The following is a 22,539-nucleotide window of genomic DNA, read 5'->3' as shown; positions in this document are numbered from 1 at the left end:
AACCGCTCTGTACTCGTGCTGCCCCCTGGTGGTACTTGCCTGGTATTAAAATGTGGAAATCCTGATCATCAAATCCAAGCAGTCTACTTAGACTTGCTTCCTTCGGCTTAGATTTGATTTCCTTCTACTCTGCTGGCCTAGCTTAGGAAAATTTTAACCTTGGAAAGCCTCAGTATTCCTGGATAGGAAAAGGGACAATAAACATATATATTTCATCAGGTTACTCTGCAAGGTGTTGCCAGGTAATCTACGAAAAGTGCTTAGTCTGGCTTCTGATGCATCCTAGCTGCTGCGAGCTACCTGCTATCTTTATCGCTGTGGTTTATGGTCGCTACCCCTTGTTGTTATTGATCTCCTTACTCGCAGAAGCCTTCTAACATGTTTCTTCTTTTATTTGACAGCTAATTCATACTTCAGTCGTGGACACATCAGTCATGTTTCCTCCTGGGCTAGGCTTGCCTCACAAAAGATCCCTTAGGAACCTGGTGACTGAATACCTGCAGAGAGTCGTTTGGGATGATGGTAAAAGCTCATTTTTTCTTTTGTTTGTTTGTTTGTTTCTTTTTTAATTTTTTTTTTTATTTTGTAGTTAATATCAGGATCCTCAGTTTGACTTAGCCAAACAAACCAGAAAGTCTGCTGCCTGAAATTATTAGAGCATAGGATACTGGTTTTCCTGTGGGTTCTCCTGTGGTAGAGAATTCTGAAGCACCCACTTTACTTGTGTAGAAAGCAATGAATGCCCACTCTCCTATAGTACTGGGCGTACCACACACATCAAAGTAATGGTTACATGAACGACGGTGGTCAGGCCATTGTTCGACCTGGCCTCCAAATTTTGAGTAAAACCTTTGTGGGTATGGAGATCTAATTCCATTCTAAATTTTCCTGTGAACTTTTTTTTTTTTTTTTTTTTGAGAGATTTTTGCTATAGGGCGCGTGCACTCACCAGAAAGACAGAGAGAGACAGAGAGACAGAAAGCAAGAAATCACCCCCCAGGGGGGATGGCCACGCCGCAATCCCTTCTCCTCTATTCTCCTCTCGGGATCTTGGGCACGCACGCACACATGCCCGGCATGAGTTTAAACCACCGAGTCTGAGACTAGAACTGTGGTCGACTACATGGGAGTCCACAGACATAGCCATTACGCTAACTGCTGGTCCCACTGTGACTGTTTTTAAATGTACTTTTTACTGAACCAAATGTGCCTCTATGATGGATGGGTCCAGGTTATCCCATCCAGGGTAAATAGTGTGCATGTGTGTTTTGTAGAAGTGAAGCTCAGATTGAACAGATGCTTTGTGCATGCTCGTGGTTTATACCAAATTGGTGCATCTTGCTCTCAGAACTTTTTTCTATTTTTTGTTTTTTTTTGATGAAATAAACCCAGCCTTTAATCAAGTACAGGTACAGTCACTAGTTCCCTTTTGGTGGCAATGCCATGTGTCTGAGTTACCAGTCTCTGGCTTAGAATAGCGGACACTTATCTATTCCTGCATCCTAGAGAGGCCCCTCCTATGTGCAGATAGTAGAACAAGTTAATTTTAAAATGTTGAAATTATATTAGAATGTTATAAGTTTCTAAAGACACTTAAGATACGGGATGCTTCTCTAATCATGTCAGTTGTGCAAAATGCAGATTTCATTCTGTGGTGCACTAATGAATTGTGCCTTTTAAAGGGTTTTTAATTGACATTATATCTACTTTATTAAAAATATTCATGGCTTGGGTCCAGCAGATGGTGTGGTGGTTAAGGTGTTGGACTCCCACATGGCTGACCATGATTCAAGTCTCAGATCTGGAAGCTTAATTTCTTCCTTTACTACCCTCTCTCTCTATCCCTCTCTGGTGAGCACACATGCCCTATAGCAAATTTTAAAATAATAATAAAATTTTAAAAATATTTATTTAATTTTATTTATTCATTCATTTATTTTTATTTGACCAGAGAGAGACACAGAGAAAGAGAGAGGGAAAGTGAGAAAGCAAGCCACCAGGCCCAGGACTTGAATGGTGGTTGGCCAGGTGGGAGTGTCCACCACCTTAATCACCATGCCACCTGCTGGCCTCCTTAAAATAATAATAAATTAAATCTTTAAAAAATATCATACCTTAAAAAGAATTTCCACAAAATTTTTAATAAAATTTGTAATTTTTTAATGAATTCTACTGAAAGTGATCTTGAACCATGGACATAAAATATTTTACTTAGCAAAAACTACCTATTTAATATGATTTTTTGTTTTGTTTTGTTTTTAGTTTTTGCTATAGGGCATGTATGCTCATCTAAGACAGAGACAGAGAAAGTGAGAAGTCACCCCTAAGGGGGGTTAGCAAGGCTGTAATCCTTCTTTCAGTCTCCTCTCAAGATTTTGGGTGGGTGTGCACACACACCCAGCATGATTTTTTCAAGTCTCTGAGTCCAGGACTCAAACCACAGAGTCGGCCATTTGGGATCCAGTGCCTTAACTTCCATGCCACCTGCTAACCCTTAAAACTAAATATTTTAAAAGTTAACGTAATAATACCATATTTTCCTTGGACTAAGATACAAATAAAGAAATGAGAGAACCAGCAGTTAGTGTAATGGCTATGTCGCTGGGCTCCCACGTAGTCGACCACGGTTCGTGTCCCAGACCTGGTGACTTAAAACTCATACCGGGCACGTGTGCGTGCATGCCCAAGATCCCGAGAGGAAAATGGAGGAGAAGGGATTGCGGCATGACCATCCCCCCTGGGGGGTGATTTCTCGCTTTCTGTCTCTATGTCTCTCTCTGTCTGTCTGGTGAGCATGTGCACCCTATAGCAAAAACCTCTCCAAAAAAAAGAAATGAAAACTATTCTGCTATTTTAGAAGTGTCAGTCATATGGTTTTCCTTCCTAGCTAATCTCAGCTATCATTTATTATTCTCACCAGAACTTTACATTTTGGATAAATTCCACTTACTTTTTCAAACCATGTAACCTTGTATCGAAGGTCATCCTTTTGTTTAGAGAGAGGAATACTTTGTCTAGCATTCCACATTTCTGACTCCTTTCCAGCTCTGTCCTTCTGCAGTATCTGCTACTTGGTTATTACACCTCCCTTGAAAGGCAGGACACAGCCAAGGTACCACTGTGCCATCCAGTCACTAAGACAGTGACAGCATTGCAGACACTCTAAATAGAAAAAGAGATGCTTGTTAATCTTGTAGATTTGTAAAACATTGATAAAGGAACCATTGGGAGTTATTTTATGTGCTGATTGTATTTTGGCAAGTGGGCAGTCTTAATTTTGGTATCACCATAAACTGAAGTCTTTGTTTGGAGAACATGAGTGGGCAGTGTCACAGGTAGATCTTAGTCTAACATGTTCATTTGTTTTTAATATGCTGTACTATTTGGAGGTCACAGATCTAGTGAAAACGCAAAAGCCTGCATGGAACTAGTCCTTTGGAAAGTAAAAGAAGACCTGAAAAAGAAGAAGTGATCCCGTTGCCCTAGAACATCTTGAATTTGCACTGCTGAGCCAGTGAGTCCTCCTCCATCTACTGCTGGCAGTAGAGTTGAGTCTGTATCAGGCTCTCTTAAACTTTCAAAGAGAAAAGGAGAAGAACACATGCCGTTGAGCTTTATTTATTATTTTTTAGAGGTTAAATTTCCATAGCAATTTCTAAAGTTGGACCTGAGATGGGAAAGGGTGGTGAGGAATTAGGTTAGTTTGAATTTTTAACACATCTTTATAAGTATTTTTGTAAGTATTGGGCTTCATTTTGTGAGCAGTGGAAGATGGTTTAGACTTGAATTATTGAGTTCATGATTTTCATGAAGGTCATTTCTTGGGTTACCTACATTTAGTTTTTCTCTAACTATCTAAAACATCATACTGCTCTAAAAAGCATTTTTTACCTAAAAAAAATTGTAATAGTTTTCTTTAGATTATTTTTCCCTCACAAAATGTATGAAAGTAGGTGTAAAATTTTTCAGTGCACTCTGTTGACATAAAGGTTTTGTTCATTCGGTTATTGTATGATGTGTTTTTATTCTGTTACTTGATTTTAATTTATATCATATCAAAAGCTCCTTGATTTTTTTTTTTTTTGTAAAGCCAGTGTCATGGACCTTCTAAATACACTAAATTCTAATCCATATTCCTAATACCTGCATTGTCTAGTCTCTTCAATGGGTTGGTACTCTATTCCCTTCATCTTTTTTTTTTCTTTTAATTGTGATTTCTGGCTTGCATATAATAATTGTACTTCTTAGTGAGTTATAGTATGGTTTTCAAAGCATGCATACAGTGTGTAATAATCAAATCAAGGATACAGACATATTCATCTTTAAAATTAAACATATTACATTGTATACATCCAATAATAGTTCTGCTAGTTTGTGGGATTTTTTTTGGAAGCATATATTGAATTATCAATGTCACTTTTTACTCTGCTGCGGTACACCATTTCATAACCTATCCCACTTGTTTATGAGCATTCTTATGTCTGTTAATCATTTTCTCTCAAACTGCCCACCTCACTTCATCTTGTTTCAGTTTCTGTTATCTACCATTACTCTTTCTATTTCTATGCATATCCATAAACTACAGACATTTGGTATATGTTAAGTGGAGACATACAGTCTGGCTTATTTCACTTAGCATTTTATCTTCTAAGATAAAATGTTCATTTTGTTTCATATTACAGGATATGAAGGTTCTTTATGACTTAATAGTAGGCCATTGTATACATGTACCATATTTTCCTAATCCCTCCTTTGGTGCTTAAGTTATTATGATTGTTTGTTTGATTTGTTTTGTTTTCGCAGGTGAGCTGTTTGAGTTCCTTGTGTATTCTGGTTATCAAGCCCTTATCTGAAGTATTATTTGCAAATAATTTCTCTCATTGTGTAGGTTGTCTCTTTATTTATTGTTTTCTTTTTTAAATTATTATTATTTCATTTTATTTATTCATTCATTTGTTTTAATTTGATCAGAAAGACACAGAGAGAGAGAGAGAGAGAGAGAGAGAGGAAGGGACAAAGGAAGCCGCCAGGTCCGGGACTCAAACCGTGGTTGGTCATGTGGGAGTGTCCAGCACCTTAATCACCACGCCACCAGCTGGTCCCCTATTGTTTTCTTTACTATGCAGAATCTTTTTAATTTGAAGTAATACCATTTGTCTACTTTTGCTTTTATTACCTGTTCTTTTAGGGTCATATCCAAAAATAATAATAATTTTCCCAGACATGTCATAGAACTTTCCCCTTATGTTTTCTTCTAGTAATTTAAAAATTTTAGGTATTATGTTAAAGTCTTTTATCCATTCTGAGTTGATTTTTATATATAGTATGGTATAAAGGTCCAGTTTCATTCTTTTGCATATAGATATATAGTTTTCTCAGAACCATTTATTAAAGAGATTGTCCTTTCTGCATTGTGTATTTTTTGCATGTTTATAGAAAATCAATTTGCCATAAATGTATGGATTTATTTCTGGGCTATTTACTTTGTTCCATTGTTCCATATATCTATTTTTATGCCAGAACCATGCTGTTGCGATTATTAGAGCTTTGTAGTAGATTTCAAAATCAGGTAGTGTGATGTCTCTAGCATTGTTTGCTTTTTTTGCTCACAATCACTTTAGTTATTTGAGGGCTTTTGTGGTTCCACGTAAATTCTTCCCTCTGTGTGAAAAATGGCATTGGAATTTCTATGGATATTGCATTGAATTTGTAGATCATTTTGGTACTGTGATGATAACAATGTTAATTTTTCCAACCTGTGAACACAGGGGACCTTTCTATTTATTTGTCATCTTTAATGTGTTTCATCAATGTTTTATAGTTTTCAGTATACAGATCTTTCATCTCCTTGATGAAATGCATTTCTTAGTATTTTATTTTTTGCATATATATAAAGAGGATCATTTTCTTGGCTTTTTCAGATAATTGTTAGTGCGTATATATACCACTGGCTTTTGTATGCTGACCTAACATCCTGCAACTTTACTGAATTAATTAGTTCTGGGTCCTCTCTACCCCTGTGGATTCTTTAGGGTTTTCTATGCAAAGGTCATTTTGTCTTTCTAAAAAGACATGGTTTAACTTCTTCCTTTCCAATTCAGATGCCTTTTATTTCTCTCTTTTGCCAATTGCTCTAGCAATAGCAGCTCTATTCAACTTCCAGTACTATGTAAACTAGAAGTGACTAAAGTGGGCATGCTTGTTTTGTTTTTCACTGAGAGACAAAGCTTTCAGCTTTTCACCATTGAGTATGATGGTAGCCATGGATTTTTATATGGCTTTTATTGCATTGAAGTATATTCCTGCAGTATTATTCATTTAGAGTTTTCTCATGAAAAATGTTGAATTTTGTCAAATACCTTTTCTACGTCTATTGAGATGATCCTACAGTTTTCATCCTTCATTTGTTAATGTGGGTGTCACATTTATTGATTTGCATATGTTGAACCATCTTTACACCCCAGAGATAAATTACACTTGTTATAGTGAATGATCCTTTAAGGTGCTCTTGAACTTGGTTTGTAGTATATCGTTGAGTATATTTACATATATATGCATCAGGGATATTGGCCTGTAATTTTCTTCATTTGAAGTACTCTTGTCTGGGTTTGGTATAATTGTAATGCTGGTCTCATAAAATGAGTTGGAAAGTTTCTCATCTCTTCAGTTTTGTTTGTTTTTTGGGGGGAAGTTTGCAAATGATTGGTATGAATTAAAATGTTTGGTAGAATTCAGATGTGAAGACTGATCAGATACTGGGCTTTTCCTTTTTTTTTTCTTTTGGAGAGGTTTTTGCTATAGGGCGCGTGCACTTGCCAGACAGACAGAGAGAGACAGAGAGATAGAAAGCAGGAAATCACCCCCCCAGGGGGGATGGCCACGCCGCAATCCCTTCTCCTCCATTCTCCTCTCGGGATCTTGGGCACGCACGCACACGCGCCCGGCGTGAGTTTAAGCCACCAGGTCCGGGACTCGAAGTGTGGTCGACTACGTGGGAGTCCAGCGACATAGCCATTACGCTAACTGCTGGTCCTGATACTGGGCTTTTCTTTAATGGGAGACTTTTTATTCCTGATGCAGTGTCCTTACTAGGCCTGTTTAAAACTTTGCCTTTTGCTATTTCTGTTATGTATTTCTTCATGTTTTAGTCTTGGTAGGCTGTATGTCCCTAGGCATTTAGATTATTCAATGTGTTTATATGTAATTGTTTATATAGACTCTAGCGACCCTTTGTATTTCCATTGTATCAGTTGTAATGTATCATGTTTCATTTGTGATTTTATTTATTTTATCTTCTTTTTATCTTAGTCCAGCTAAAGGTTTATACATTTTTCTGTATTTTTTCAGAAAACCAAACCTTATTTTTGATGATCCTTCATACTAGTTTTCTAGTCTCCATTTTATTTATCTTTCCATTGATCTTTATCATTTCCTTAGTTTTACTAACTTTGGGATTAGTTTATTCTTTTTCTAGTTTCCTGAGGTTAAATTATTAGTGAGGTCTTTCTTATTTTTTTATATAGCTATTTCATTGCTATACACATCCCTTAAAACTGTTTTTGCTGCACCCCACAGTTTTGTTTAGGTTTATCTCATTTATGACAGACAGCGTGAGTACACATGGTAGAGAGAGAGGGAAAGAAAGCGCAAGACCCTTAGCGGGGTCTTGTCATACAGTGGGCCCCTTCCCAAGTCCGCCTGCTTGTCAGAATCCTGGGCATGTGTACACATGCTAGGTGTGTTCAACCAGAGCCAGGGACTCAAACCAGTGACTGGCCATGCAACTTCCAGCACTGTAGTTCAGTTGCTACTGACTATGTCACTAGGCTGGGCTAGGTAACCCATAACTTTTGGTACATTTTGTTTCCATTTTTGCTTGTCTCAAGATATTTTCAAGCTTTTCTTTTAATTTACTTATCTTCCCATTGGTTATTCAGAAGCATGTTGTTTAGTTTCCACATATTTGTGAATTTTCCACATTCCTCCTATTATTGATTTCTAGTTCTGTACCACTATAGATGTAAAAAAAAATACTTGGTATGATTTCATTCTTCTTAAATTTGTTAAGATTTGTTTTGTGTCCTAACATATGATTTATTTTGGAGAATGTTCCACATGTATTTGAGAAGAATATATATTTTGTTGCTGTTGGATGGAGTATTCTGTGTATGTCTGTTAGCTCTACTGGGATTAAAGTATAGTTTAAGTCCAATGTTTTCTTACTGCTTTTCTGTCTGAACAATCTGTCCATTATGGAGATGGGATATTCAAGTCCATTACTATTATTTTATTAGTGCCTCTTCTCTTGTCTTCTGATCTATTCCTATTTGCTTTATATGTAGGTGTTGTAATATTGGGTGCATAAATATATATTTACAATTATTATATCTTCTTGATGGATTATCCTTTATTATTGTATAATGATCTTGTCTTATTTTATCGTTTTGTATTTAAAGCCCATTTTATCTGATGTAAGTATTGATAACTACCCTACTTTCTTTTGGTTCCATTTTTATGGAACATCTTTTCCTATTCTTTCACTTTTAACGTATGTGTATCCGTAAAGGTGAAGTGAGCTTTTTGTAGACAGCATATAATTATATCTTTTCTCTCCATTTAGCCAATTATTGGAGAATTTAATCCATGTACATTCAAGGTAATTATTTTTATTTACTTAATAAACTCATACATTTTTTTTTTTTTTGGAGAGGTCTTCACTATAGGGCACGTGCGCTCGCCAGACAGAGAGAGACATAGAGACAGAAAGCGAGAAATCCCCCCCCAGAGGGGATGGTCACGCCACAATCCCTTCTCCTCCATTCTCCTCTCGGGATCTTGGGCACGCACGCACACGCACCCGGTGTGAGTTTTAAGCCACTGGGTCCGGGACGTGAACCGCAGTTGACTACGTGGGAATCCAGCGACATAGCCATTATGCTAACTGCTGGCTCCCAATAAACTCATACTTTAATTCCATCTTTCCACGAACTCTCTTTTTAATTGCCAGAGGGTATGTGCACTCCCCAGAAAGCAAGCCCTCTTCAATGGGACAGGGTTGGGCCACAGTCCTTTTTGGGCATTTCTCCACTGATTGGAATTTTGAGAATACACTCACACCTATCTGGAATATTTTTCAGCCACTGGGGCCAGAATTTGAACCACAGACAGCCATGTTGGATTCAGTCCTTATGCAAAGGGCTTAATCCTTGCATTGTTAGTCAGCCCTCAAGGTAATTATTAATACTTAAGGACATATTTCTACCATTTTGTTCCTTATTTTCTATTGTCATGTAGATTCTCGGCTCCTTCCTGTCCTGTTGTTTTCCTTTGTGATTAGATGATTCCCTCCAGCAATATGCTTTGATTCTTTATTTAATTTGCTTTATAGTGTATGTATTGCCAGAGAGAGAGAGAGACAGAAAGAAAGACAGGGAAAGTGAGAAAACACTCTCTGAGGGGATGACCATACCACATCCCTTCTCCTCCATTCTCCTCTCAGGATTTTGGGCAATGCATGCACACATGTCCGGTGCATGGGTCCAGGACTCTGACAGCACAGTCAGCCGTGTGGATCCAGCCACCATTACCACTATGTCACCTGCTGGCCTGATCCCTTATTTTTATCTTTTGCATGTCCACTATAGATTTTTGTTTTGTGGTTACGGTATAGTTTACATAAGATATCTTATGGTTATCACAGGATACTTTAAGCTGGTGATAACAACTTAACTTTGTATAAAATATCTCAATATTTCTACTCTAGCATCCTCCAACATTTTATATTTTTGATGTCATGATTTATCTTTTTATTTTGTATAATGCTTAACAAATTATTATAGCTATTATTAATTTTAGTTGTTTTATCTTTTAGGGTTTTTTGTGAGGGTCCCATCCCATGTCCTCCTCCACAGTCTTCTAGTCAGTCAAGATCATGGACACACCCACAGGCTCACCCCATGTGCTCAGGTTGATCCAGGAACTGAACCTAGGGCCTTCCTATATGACTCTAACACTGTACAGCAGTGCTGCACAGCCTGTGCCACTATAGCCGGGCCAATAGTTTTGTCTTTTAACCTTCATACTAAAGATAGTGATTTACATACCACCATTACAACAATATTCCAAATTTGATTCTGTAATTTACTTATAATAGTAAATTTCATATTTTTATGTTTTCCTGTTACTAACCTGCATCATTTTCTTTTGTTTGAAGGACTTCCTTTAGCATTTCTTATTAGACAGGTCTGGTAGTGATAAACTCCCTCATCTTGGAAAGTCATCATCTTTTCTTCATTTCTGAAGGACAGCTCTGTCAGCTACCATAATTTCAGTTGACAATTTTTTTTCCCTTCAGCATTTTGAATATTTCAGCCTACTGTCTTTCAGCCTGTAAAGCTTCTGCTAAGAAATATGTTGTTAGCCTTATTGAAAATCCCTTATCTGTGATTTTTTTTTTTCTTGCTGCTTTCAGGATCCTCTTTGATTTTTCAAAGTGTGATTATATTATGTCTTGGTGAAGTCTTCTTTGCAATGAATATGATTTGAGACCTTTGACTTTCTTGACTGTCTTGGATATTTATATCTTAATCCAGATCTGGAAAGATTTTATGCTATTATTTCTTTAACTAAACTTTCTACCCTTCTATTTTCCTTATTTCCTAACATTTGTTCTTTTGATGCTGTCTCACAAATCCTATTAGCTTTCTTTATTAATTTTTGTTCATTTTTCTTCTGTGATTGTATATTTTCAATTGGCCTGACTATAAAAACAGATTTTCTCCTGCTTATTTGATCCTGCTCTTGATGCTGTCTATTGCACTTTTTATTTATTCGTTGTATTTTTCAGCTCCAAAATTTGTTGAGGTTTTTTTTTCATTTTTTATTTTATTTTATCTTATTTATTTATTTATTTCTTGGGAGAGATTTTTGCTATAGGGCGCGTGAGCTCGCCAGACAGACAGAGAGAGACATAGAGAGAGAAAGCGAGAAATCACCCCCCAGGGGGGATGGTCACGCCGCAATCCCTTCTCCTCCATTTTCCTCTCGGGATCTTGGGCACGCACGCACACGCGCCCGGTGTGAGTTTTAAGCCACCGGGTCCGGAACACAAACCGCGGTCGACTATGTGGGAGTCCAGCGACATAGCCATTACGCTAACTGCTGGTTCCCTGTTGAAGTTTTTAAATATAACTTAATTCGTTAAATTTTTCATTTTAGTCCATTGTTTTCCTGATTTTTAAAAAATGGTCTCTCTTTATTTTTGTTAAGTTTGCTGAACTTAAAACAATGGTTTTGAATTCTATGTTAGGCAGTTTGTATATTTCTTTGGCGTCAGCAACCAAGAGGTTATTTATTATTATTATTTTTTGAGGGTATTATAGCTTCTTGATTTTTCATGGTTTTTGTTGCTTCTGTTGATAGCTGAATATTTGGTTGGAGAAGTCACTGCAGACTTTATGCTAGATTTGCTGTGGAAAGACCTCCTCCAATGGGAGGTTGCAAGGGCACTTGTTGGGTGTGATTCAGCAGTTCTGGTTCTAGTGAAGGTTCTAACTGTTTATGCAGTTTTGAGGACTAAGATCAGTGTTGATCAAGATTACAAGGATTCTCAGTGGCCAACACTGTGAATGTTCTCAATGGCAGCAAGGGATTTGGGGGTCTTTGTGGCAATGCTGCTAAGGTCATTCTAATCTACTGGGTTGTCAGAAAAGTCATGATGTTTTTGCTTTTCTAAGCAAAAATGCATCATGACTTTTCCAACAACCCAATAATTTTCTCCCACTGGGTAAGTCATGGCTGAGAGTATTCCTCTTGGCACTTGGTCTGTTTGTGGGCTGTCCTGCAGTGGCAGTAATGAATGGTACCTGTAGAGCACCCTCTGAGGTGAGGCCCAACACACAGGCATGAGTAAGGACCACAGCTCTGGGATCTGGGGCATAATGGCATAGTACCCGGTGACCAGGGCACAACCATCCTATCACTTCTGCCACATTGATAACAGTATGCAAGGCACAGATGCTTGTAAAGCCTCCAAGGGACCTAAGAATGGGAGTATAGGCATGTAGAGTTAGAGTGGGTCTAGAGCCTAGTTCTCTACAGCAGCTGAGCTGGTATTTGAGGCACAAAACTTTCTGTCGCCATGTTGATAACAGTTTTTCAAGGTAACAATTTTTGAAGTATGGATGCTTATGACATAGGTTGGGAGCTAAGAATGGGAGCACAGTTATGTGGAGAACTGGAGTAGCTCCAGGGTCTTGATGAGGTCTGGTTCTCTATGGCACCTGAGCCAGTGTTTGGCACAAAGGCACATGCAGTGACTTAACTCCAGAACCAGGAGTGACTGACTTGCTATGGCAATAGCTCCCATGTCTGAGATGTGGGCAGGTCCAATGCAAACATGATGTGGTGGCTCTTTTCTCAAAGCGCCTCAACAGTAGCCACTTTTTGTGGTGGTGGAGAGACGGGAGGTTAGAAGCATGCAACAGTGTTTTCCTCTCTGGGGAAGGAATTCTACTAATTCACTGAGAAGATTAGCTATTTTGTTACCTCAGTGGTAAGACAAGCTGGTGACCTCTAACAGGTCACTGGGGACCATAATGGTCCCTGACACATGGTGGATACCAGTATCCTCCAGCACTTTACATCTTTGCTCCTAACCTTTCTCTGGTGTCCCAGGTATATTGATTTCATCAGCAATCTCTTCCATGTGGATATTGTTGGTTTGTTTGTTTTGCTCCACTGTGTTGCTGCGGATTCCTTAAGGGGGGTCCTTGAGTCTTCTCGGGGTTTTTGAATAGCTGTCTTTTTTGTTGGAAGATGAAGACTGGTATCTCGTATTCTGCCATCTTGACAGTGTCACTCTGGATCTATCAATATACTTCAACAACTCTTCAGTTTCCAGTTAGTTGATTAAATGGACGGTATGCCAGTAACCTTCCTTGACTGTGTCTTTCCTTGAATATTCTGTTGAGAGAGAACATCTGGGATAAAATTAATAGCCTGGTCATTGTTTCTGAATTCATAAGGTTGTTAAAGATGGCAGTTATGTGGAACTTTTTAATTAAAAGGGATTGCAATTCTAAACCATGCATTCACATTGGAATACAACCAGAAGTGTATAACCTGATGAAGAAAATATACTAGACGATAAACACTTCTAGGAAACCTTTCCAGTCTCGTCTGCTTTCGTATATTCACCTACTACATACTTAACTCCTGACAAGTTAGGGGCTAATAATTTTTAAGGCATTTTCTTTAAAGTATACTAAAGCCATTTGGCAAAACCTATGAGACATACTCCTGAATGAAATGTGGGTAGGTAACACTTTTATTCACTTACAATACGATCTCAGTGCAATGTATGCCTACAGTATAAATGATAAAATCAAAACTGAATAAAACTAAAACGTTTTACAATGTGTAATACATGTAGGGATAATTTGATATGATAAATGTCACATCTCCCAAGTACACCTTAAGACTTTCTATTTTTATTATTTCTTAAAACACACAAGTCAGTGTTACTAGAGAAACTAAAACTAAATCCCATTAAATTATCTGTTAAACTTGTTTATGCTTTCTAAAGGTCCTTTGGCCTTTATGGAATGAGATTTAAGTCAGTTTTCAGAAGTTAGCCATCTGGCTTCCTTGTGTGCTATGAAAACACATGACAAAGTTGTCATATGGTCAAATGAAATTGAACTTGTTTCTACAGGTGAGGAGAAAATCAAGATAAAAGGCTCTTTTCTGTCATTTGGATTTTTCAGACGCTTAAATATTAACCTATCTTGTTAGAATTCATACATTTCCCTCATTTATCTGTGCGGTGTTAGGTTTATTAACAATAGTTCACTTCTACCCAGAAAAACATTTGATAGCATTCAATATAAAGGTAAGTATCAAAAATATGTAGGACAATAATGCCTTGTGTATTACAGTATTTGTACTCACACCTTCCTATGAAGTCCACATTTTTAGAAAAATATATTATTGCTTATGAAATGACAAACAGGCATTCTGATTCCAACACATTCTTACAACAGTATATACAGTCCTATTAGAGTCAGAGCACTGCAGATCCATACAGTGTGTGGCAAAGGTCCCAGACGTCTGGCAAAGCTCACACTTCCACATCACATCTCTGGGCAGAGCCTTGCTGGATTTCTTAGGTATCAGGGTCTCTCATGCCAATGAAGGGGAAATGCTATAGAGACGAAGATGTTCCGTCTTAGGCTGCTTCTTCAGCAGAGCAGTCGATTCCAGCGTAGGTAAACTTCTCATAAAGCGTGGTATTCACGTAGGTCTAGAAGAGCAAGAGCGTTTTAAGACATGAGCTACTGTGATTCTGCCTCTGTTGGGACAGTTACAGGAATACTCTGGCTTTCTTAGTTTGTTTCAACTCAACTGCTGAGAACTTGGGGGGGGTGCACTTTTCTGTCCTCAATTCCTCTGTTGTATTTGATGACTTTCTTCCTGTAATAACCCACTTGGCTTCTGCACGTACGTTTCATATTCTGCCTGTCCTCCATCACTGAGCTTTTTCTCATGGTCTCTTCCTGGTCCCCCCTGAAAGCTGCATAATCTCTTGGGCATCTTCCTCTGTCCCTGACCCATCTTTACATTTCTGGTTAAATTACCACTTGAATTTCAGTGATATTCAAAATCTATTTCCTTAGACTAGATTTACTTGTCTTTTAGACCCCAGTAGGAGTTCAGCCAGCTACCTTCTAGAAATTTTTATAGACTTCTTAATCTTCCCCATAGGAACCTATAGGCCTGGCTCTAGAGTTTATTTGCTGCATGTCCTCAAGCCAGTCATTGTCACCTCTCTGAGTCTGTTTCATCATGTATACAATTAAAAGGTCAGACTATATGACTAAGAAACTTTCTACTGGAAAATTGCATCGTGACTTTCCAGACTTTTGTTTTTCTGTGCAAAAATGTGCCTTGACTTTCCTGACACTCACTAGTTTTAAGGAGATAATTCTGCATTCTGTTCTCTGTGATGATACCTTGTATAAAAATCTTATTCTCCCTCCAAATTATAGATTTCTTTATTATTATGTCATGTTGAGGGGGAAGCACATTCTTTATTTCTATAATACTTAGGGTTGTGCTTGGAATAACTTGTTGAATTGTATCAGTTATTCCTATTAACCACTCTAGGCACATAGGAATTCTAATTAAAGAGCTTCCACTTTGAACTTGATACTCACCTTTCGTTCTTCTAGCATCCGGTTTAAGGACACCAATATCTGGGCAAATGAAGGCCTCTCGTAAGGCTTCTCCCTCCAGCATTGTCTCATTAGATCATACCTTTGAAAACAAAAAGATATAGGGTTAATTCTTCTGTCCTGGGCAAGGCTGGTAAAGTTTCTATTAGGCCTCCCACCTCCCTGTCCAGGTTCTTTTCTCCTCTAGATTTAGTGGCTTCCCTGGGTATCATTCTTCCAGGGTCTTGGTCTCCGTATTTGATCACCTGGGAAGAACTGGGATATGTGGCATTGTCCCTGGAATACTAGGTCTCTTATGTTAGTACTAAATTTTTAATAATGTGTAAAATGCTACCCAGTGCATCTCCCTCTTAGAAGCAAGACTCTTGAACCAGGTGCTGTAGACAATGCGTCCCTTCAAAATTCGTATTTTGAAAACTACTCCCCAAGATTAGGGTCTTTATGAATGGGATTTTGCTCTTAAGAGAGAGGTCCTAGAGAGCTGCAGAACTTTCCCCTCGTATCATTTACTGATATCTTGGGAGATACTGGTGAACATAGTTCTAGGAACACAGGCCTAAGGCGCTACTTTCTCAAGCATCAGAGCTCCTTGTGTTATTAAAATGCAGATTTCTGAGACCAGTTCTGCCTCCACCAACAGAAACAGAATGTCTGAAAATGGGTTGAGCTCCCCCTGAGGCATTGTTCAGCATGTGGGATCTTATGTACATGGAGGCTATCCAGATTCTAGAAGGTTTGTGCAGGGTGGTCTTCATTTATGCCTCTTGTACCAGAGACATTATTAATAGACAGCACTCTTTCACTCCTAGAAGTAGCCCAGTTTGAACACTAATTATTTACGTAACCTAATGCCTTGCATTCTTCAACTTATGCCAGGTAGGCAGCTCTACCATGGCTAGTTATGAATGGTGATATCACAAATGATTATCCCAAAGAATAATTCTTACTTCCAAAAATTAATTTTAGCAGAACCATGAGTCTATGAAGAAAAATTCATCTTGATATAACAACTCTGAAATCTCTACCCCAAAGTTAGGCTCATGGTTTCACGTACTTATTTATTCACGAATAACTTTATCAATTTATTTCAGGTCTTTCCCGTATGTGTTACCCTTCTTGATTTCTACCTCCCTGAAAGTCATCACCTTAAATTCCTCCTACATTTCTATGTCTGGAAAGCTACTATTCCTTGCCCCTGGCATAACAGTCTTACAATAAGGGACCCTCTTTTCCAGCTGTTTGGGACCTCCAGTGTGTGTGTACATGTACCAGGTGATTTCATTATAGTCAACCTGTCTAAGAAATGCATGGGGGAAGGTTATGATTAAATGGGTGAAGCCTGACTTACACCTCATCATCACAGTTCAGGGGCTTCTCCAGTCTGTATCCCTGGGGCAGCTTCTCGTAGAGCTCTGCACAGGTCATCCCGCAGTAGGGAGTGCCACCTAGAAGACAGAAAACAGTGCCATCTTAGTGCCCTCCGGCATAGAAAGCAGTGCCTCTTGCCCAAGTGATCCAAAACCAAAAGGCCAGGTAGAAGCTGGGGGTGGGGAGTGAGCAGTCATGACAGGGTGAGTACCCAGCATGCCTCCCTTTGCCAATCCACCACACATTGAAGTTCCACTTACATTACAGATCACTCTACAGTGTAACCTCTGCCATGGGCTTCATCACTTATGTACTATTTCTCTCCCCTATGTCTGCCTGCAAACAGCTTGGCTGCTGTACCCATGAGACTTTTCTTTTTTCTAATAAGAAGTCTATTTATGTTACACAATTCATAATTTATTGCTAATTTTGCCTAGTTTTAATTATACTTATTGCAGAAAAGTTGGAATAAGAAAAAACACTTGAATAACCCAATAGCTTTTATTACTTCTGTACAATACCCTCTAGTTTTTTAATATGTAATATTTATAAAACCGGATATTTTATGTGAAATTTGTCAAAATGTACATGACAAAAAACATACATGGGATTAAATGGCCTTCAAAAACGATGACTTTTTAAATTGGAGAAGTAATTATGTGGCAACTCTATGGCATCTTTGTATAAGCAGACAGAACTAACCTATAAGGAAGTTCATGGCTAGCAGGTCATTAGTGTTAACTATGACCTTCGGAATGGTGCTTTCAAATGAGAATTTTCTATGTTCAAGTCACATCTGTTATCACCACATGTAAATTGTGCCCTCTGAAATCATGCCCAGACGCCCACACCCTGTGCCTTGGAGTCTCACCTGGTGGATAAACATACTCACCTAAGCTAACAATCTCCCATAACAACACACCATAGGACCAGCTGCAGAAGGGACAAATGTGAAACCAATAATCAGCAAATAGGTTGACCATTCAACTCCTGCCCCAACAGCCAGATTGATGAGCCCTTTCTCAGAAAAGGAAATGTTAAAGTCTGCTTTCTGGGATTGGACCTGCACCCAGCCTGGGGTTCTCCTCCCAGGCCAACAGAAAGGTTACAACTGCAAAACAGAATTTCCTGTGCCAAAGACCCCCCCCCCAACTCACTTTCAGTAGAGAATGTAAGGTGGCACTGAGCAAAACAGGTGAAGTTCTAAGCAGAACAGAGCTGCCACCTGATACTCAGACAACCTGGGACAAGTTACTGAACCTCTTGGGGCCTCTTGGTGTATTCCGAAAGTGGGAACACCAATTCCTGCCTCAAAGTCATACAGAGATGACACGAGGTAACAAATAAAGGGCACCTGGAGCACAGTGAGGACACAGAAAGTGTCAGTCCTCTTTCCATTTCCAGGCAGAAGCGAAACCTCTCATGTAAAATACCTAGCCCTTTGGGCCCCAGTTTTTCTTCCTGAAAACAGGGCGTGCAAGACAAGATGGCCTAAGCCTCACTCCCAACTCCTCCTTCCCGTCAACCTGAGACTGGTCACTACAGGCTGCAAATTTGCCCCCCCCCCCAGCCACTGTCTCACTTTCCTTTTGTTCCCAGCTGCTATTCTGGGCTGCTTCCTCTGGTCTGGGTCCAGGAAGCAGAGCCATGGAAAGGCCAGTATGGCACTTCTTCCTCTAGGGTCAAGAACTGACTCTCTCTGACAGATTACCAGGGATTTTATACTCTGGAAATGGTCTGCTCTGTGGCTCCAAACATCCTATGAATTTATTTCCTAGGCTTTTTGATTAGCTTTATTCCACAGAGAGATAGGATATTTCTGCTTCACTTTAAAACCTGTGTTAAATGTGTAATTTTTTGTAAAAACAAAACAAAAACAAACTCCTGGCAATAGGAGGTTTACTCACACATCACTGTTGGTCGTATACACACTGTAATTTAGAGACTCAATCGCCATCCAGCGCACAGGGAGCCTTCCCTGGGGAGAACAAAGTGAGACACCACTTAGGCAGGACCAGGACTCCTCACAAGGCTCCCAGCTCGTCTGAAGCCCAGGCTCACTCATGGAAAATACATGTAAGGAAAAAGCTACTCGTGGATTTAAATAGTTTTGTACCAAAATAAATTCATACGTTAATTCATTTTCTCAGACTGTTTGAAGTTCCATGATGTATGTGTGTGTGCATTCACATGTGTGCATTTGGTAGTTACTCATCCTGTGACTGTCAGGGCACTCAGAGGTTTGAAAGGGGAGACAAGCATAGAAACTGAGAAGTTAGCTGTTGTGTGGGAAAGACTAGTGGGGATACCATGGTAGGTGGAGAGACCTGTGCCTGGAGGTGAGGGGGGGAGGGGCCATCTGAACTAAAAGATGTGTAGGTATCACCAAATAGGGACAGAAAGAGCATTTCAGGCTAATGGGAACAGTATGCCTATGTATCAAGAGAGGGTGAAATCACTCATACAGGAGTAGGTTGTCTATTTCTCATATTTTTATGTATTTTTGAGGGATTTTTGTGAAGTTAATTTCAAGTTTAATTCCATCATGGTCAGGGAAGATAATGGATATAGTTACAAAGCATAATACTAGCACAAAAACAGGCATGTAGACCAATGGAACAGAACAGAAACCCCGGAAATAAACTCCAAAACATGCAGCCAGCTGATTGTTTACAAAGGACACCAGATAACCCAGTACAGAAAAGAAAACTCTTTAGCAAATGATATTGGAAAAACAGAATATGCACCTTCAGAAGGATGAAACTGGATTCCTGTCTCTCACCACTAACAAAAATCACCTCAAAATGGATCAAAGATCTAAATCTAAAACCTCCAACTATAAAACTGCTGATGGAAATCACTGGGGACACTCTTGGACACATCAGAGTAGGCAAAGACTTATTAAATTAGACCCCTAAAGCATAGGCAATAATCTCAAAAATAGACAAATGTGATGGGACCAGCAGTTAGCGTAATGGCTATGTCACTGGACTCCCATGTAGTCGACCGCAGTTCGAGTCCCGGACTCGGTGGCTTAAACTCACACTGGGCACATGTGTGTGCGTGCCCAAGATCCCAAGAGGAGAATAGAGGAGAAGGAATTGCAGCTTGGCCATCCCCTCTGAGGGGTGATTTCTCACTTTCTTTCTCTCTGTCTCTTTCTGGCGAGTGCACGCACCCTATACCAAAAAACTCTCAAAAAAAAAATATATATATATAGACAAATGGGATTACATTGGGTTAAAAAACTGCACAGCCAAAAAATAAATAAATAAAAAATCCACAATAATTAGAGTGAATAGACAACTCTTGGAATGGGAGAAAATATTTGCAAACTGTCTCAGACAAGGGACTGATACCCAGAATATACAGGAAGCTCAAGTAGCTTATCCCCAGCCCCAACACACACCTAAATAAAATAAAGTAACCCAATTAAAAGATGGGAAAATGAGCGGAACAGATAACTCTCTAAGGAAGACATATGAATAGCCAAAAATCATACGGAAAAATACTCGACTTCCCTTGTCACAAGGAAGATACAAATCAAACCACAGTGAAATACCACCTAACTCCAGTCAGAATGACTAAGATTAAAAAAATTATGAGAAGTGCTGATGAGGCTATGGTAAAAAGGGAATGTAAATTAGTACAACCACTGTGGAGAACAATATGGAAATTCCTCAAAGAACTGCAAATAGAACCACCATATGATCCAGCAACTCTACTCCTGGCTATCTACTGAAAGGATAGAAATACTCTAAGTTGTAAAAGTACTTGCACATCCATGTTTGTTACAATTCACAATGCTAAGTTGTAAAAGTGCTTGCACATCCATGTTTGTTACAATTCACAATAGCTAAAATGTAGAAGGAACCTGAATGTTCATGAAACAGGTAAGAGGATTTAAAAATTGTGACATCTATACACTACATAATACCAATCAGCCATAAAAAGCAATGAGACCCTGGCATTTGATAAGAAAGTAGATGAATATGAAGAGTTACTGCTAAGCAAAGCAAGCCAGACTATGAAGAGAGTTATCGTAGGCCCCCACTCAATATATATTGAAGGTCAGCACTCTGGCAGAAACGAAAGATTGTATAGTATAAATGCATGGAGAGCAGCTGTGGATACTGGAGACAGTGTGGAAGGAGGGAGGGAAATGGAGGATGGTGAAGGGGGGCTCAAGAGGAAAAAGAAAGAAGCAACACATTTAAGGGACACAAAAATGGAAAATTATCTCTTGATAATGTGAATAGTAATATCTTTGGACTAATATACAGTGTATTCATGACCAGAAAATTCAACTGGTATGCTATAACAGCATACAATGAGTCTATGTAAAAAATTAATAAGAAAAAAAAATCACTCATAGCCAGTGAAATCACACTGAGGTTCAAAATAGGACGAGAGATGCATAATCACCCAGAGGTGCCCACCCCTGACTCCAAAATGAGATGTGGAGTGAGCAATGGTGAAGCTTGACTCCCAGGTTTATTCCCAGATTTCTCAAATTATCTAGGACTTTAGACTCCCCCACCCCCGTTTCTACCCATTTTCAAGAATCACAGGAACTTCATTGGGAAACAGACTGCTCCTTCCCGGAAGCTGTCTACCCTTTAACAGGATTCTAGCTTGCATCGGCCAGTGAGTAAGGCAGGCGGCAGTATGTGGGGCTCTATCTCAGCACCTCCCACCCCTAAACAGGCATGCTCCCAGACCACCCAGTCACAAGCCAACCCTGCCCTCAAACAGAACGATGGTTCAGAGCTGCAGTTCTCTCTCAGCTCTTTGTGGAGTGGCAGTATTCTGAAACACACATTTTTGACTATAAGTCTCAAATGGTAATTCTGTAGTTTTAGGTTCAAGTATGGAAATACCCTTTTTCCTCCCAGTCCCACCTTCTTCACTCTGTATTCATGCCCTTAACTCCCTCCGATTATTCTAGGTCTCTCTTCCCTTTCACAGTAAGGAAAGAAGAGTGTAGTCTATATGCTCTGTTTTGCCTCTCCTCTCATTAACTCCAAACCTGCTAATTTTGACCTCACACCTCTTATTTCCAAGTTTCTTTTTTTTTTTTTTTCCTTCTTTGATTTCTTTTGGATCTGCCCACTTTTGTCTGTCCCTGCTGAATCACCTTGGTTCAGGCTACCACGTCATGCCTGACCTCACTCCTAACAATCTGTCCTCCACACCACAGCCAGGACTGCCACTCTAAACAGCAACTCTGAGCAGTCTTTTCTTTAAAATGCTTCTATAAATCTGTTGTCCCACAATCCCTAATCCTTAGCTGAGTCTGCAAATCCTTAGCTGGAATTCAAGGTCCTTCAAGTCTTTGTCCCTGTTTCTCCTCCAACTATGAATTTTAATTCTCCCTCCTCTCTCTACTATACCAATTTTTTTTTCTTTTTTTTCTTTTTTTTAACAGAGATTTTTGCTATAAGGCATGTGTGCTTGCTGGAAAGACAGAGAAAAAAAGAGAGACAGAAATGGAGAAACCACCCTCCAGGAGGGATGGCCGTGCCTCAATCGCTTCTATTTTATTCTCCTCTCAGGATTTTGGGCATGCACGCACATATGCCTGGCGTAAGTTTCAAGCCTCTGGGTTCCGGATTTAAACTACAGTTGGCCATGTGAGAATTCAGTGACATAAACATTACACCATCCGTTGGTCTACATACTGAATTTCTTAAAAATCCCTCAAAGATTTCATGCTTTCTTGTCCTCTAGGTTTTTGTCTGTACTTCATCTTCTAGCTCGTTCAACTCATTGTGACACCTCCAATAACTATTATTACATTTACTGTGAAACTCGGGAGTTGGCCTTCATCAGGAAGCCCTCCAGGACTGCCCTCAGGCTTCAGCGTGCCTGCTCTGTGCTTCCATGGAACTCATGCTTTCCTTACCCTTAGCGTGATCAACTGTTACAATCGTTAGCT

At 39.2% G+C, this 22,539-nt stretch overlaps 1 protein-coding gene across 1 annotated transcript in view; it reads right to left on the bottom strand.

The window, feature by feature from the left end:
• Positions 1-13,191: 13,191 nt before the first annotated feature.
• The window catches only part of TEK (TEK receptor tyrosine kinase), a 139,235-nt gene continuing 129,887 nt past the window's right edge, over positions 13,192-22,539 (bottom strand). Inside the window, 5 exon segments of the mRNA XM_006143226.3 lie at positions 13,192-14,302; positions 15,216-15,315; positions 16,582-16,678; positions 17,494-17,534; positions 18,509-18,579. Coding sequence (XP_006143288.1) covers positions 14,228-14,302; positions 15,216-15,315; positions 16,582-16,678; positions 17,494-17,534; positions 18,509-18,579 — 384 coding nt within the window. The 3' untranslated portion in view covers positions 13,192-14,227.

The sequence above is a fragment of the Tupaia chinensis genome, unplaced genomic scaffold (genome assembly GCF_000334495.1).
Source record: "Tupaia chinensis unplaced genomic scaffold, TupChi_1.0 Scaffold000093_1, whole genome shotgun sequence".
NCBI classification, from domain to species: domain Eukaryota; kingdom Metazoa; phylum Chordata; class Mammalia; order Scandentia; family Tupaiidae; genus Tupaia; species Tupaia belangeri.
The sequence above is the reverse complement of the archived record's forward strand: the minus strand, read 5'-3'. Positions and strand labels throughout refer to the sequence as shown.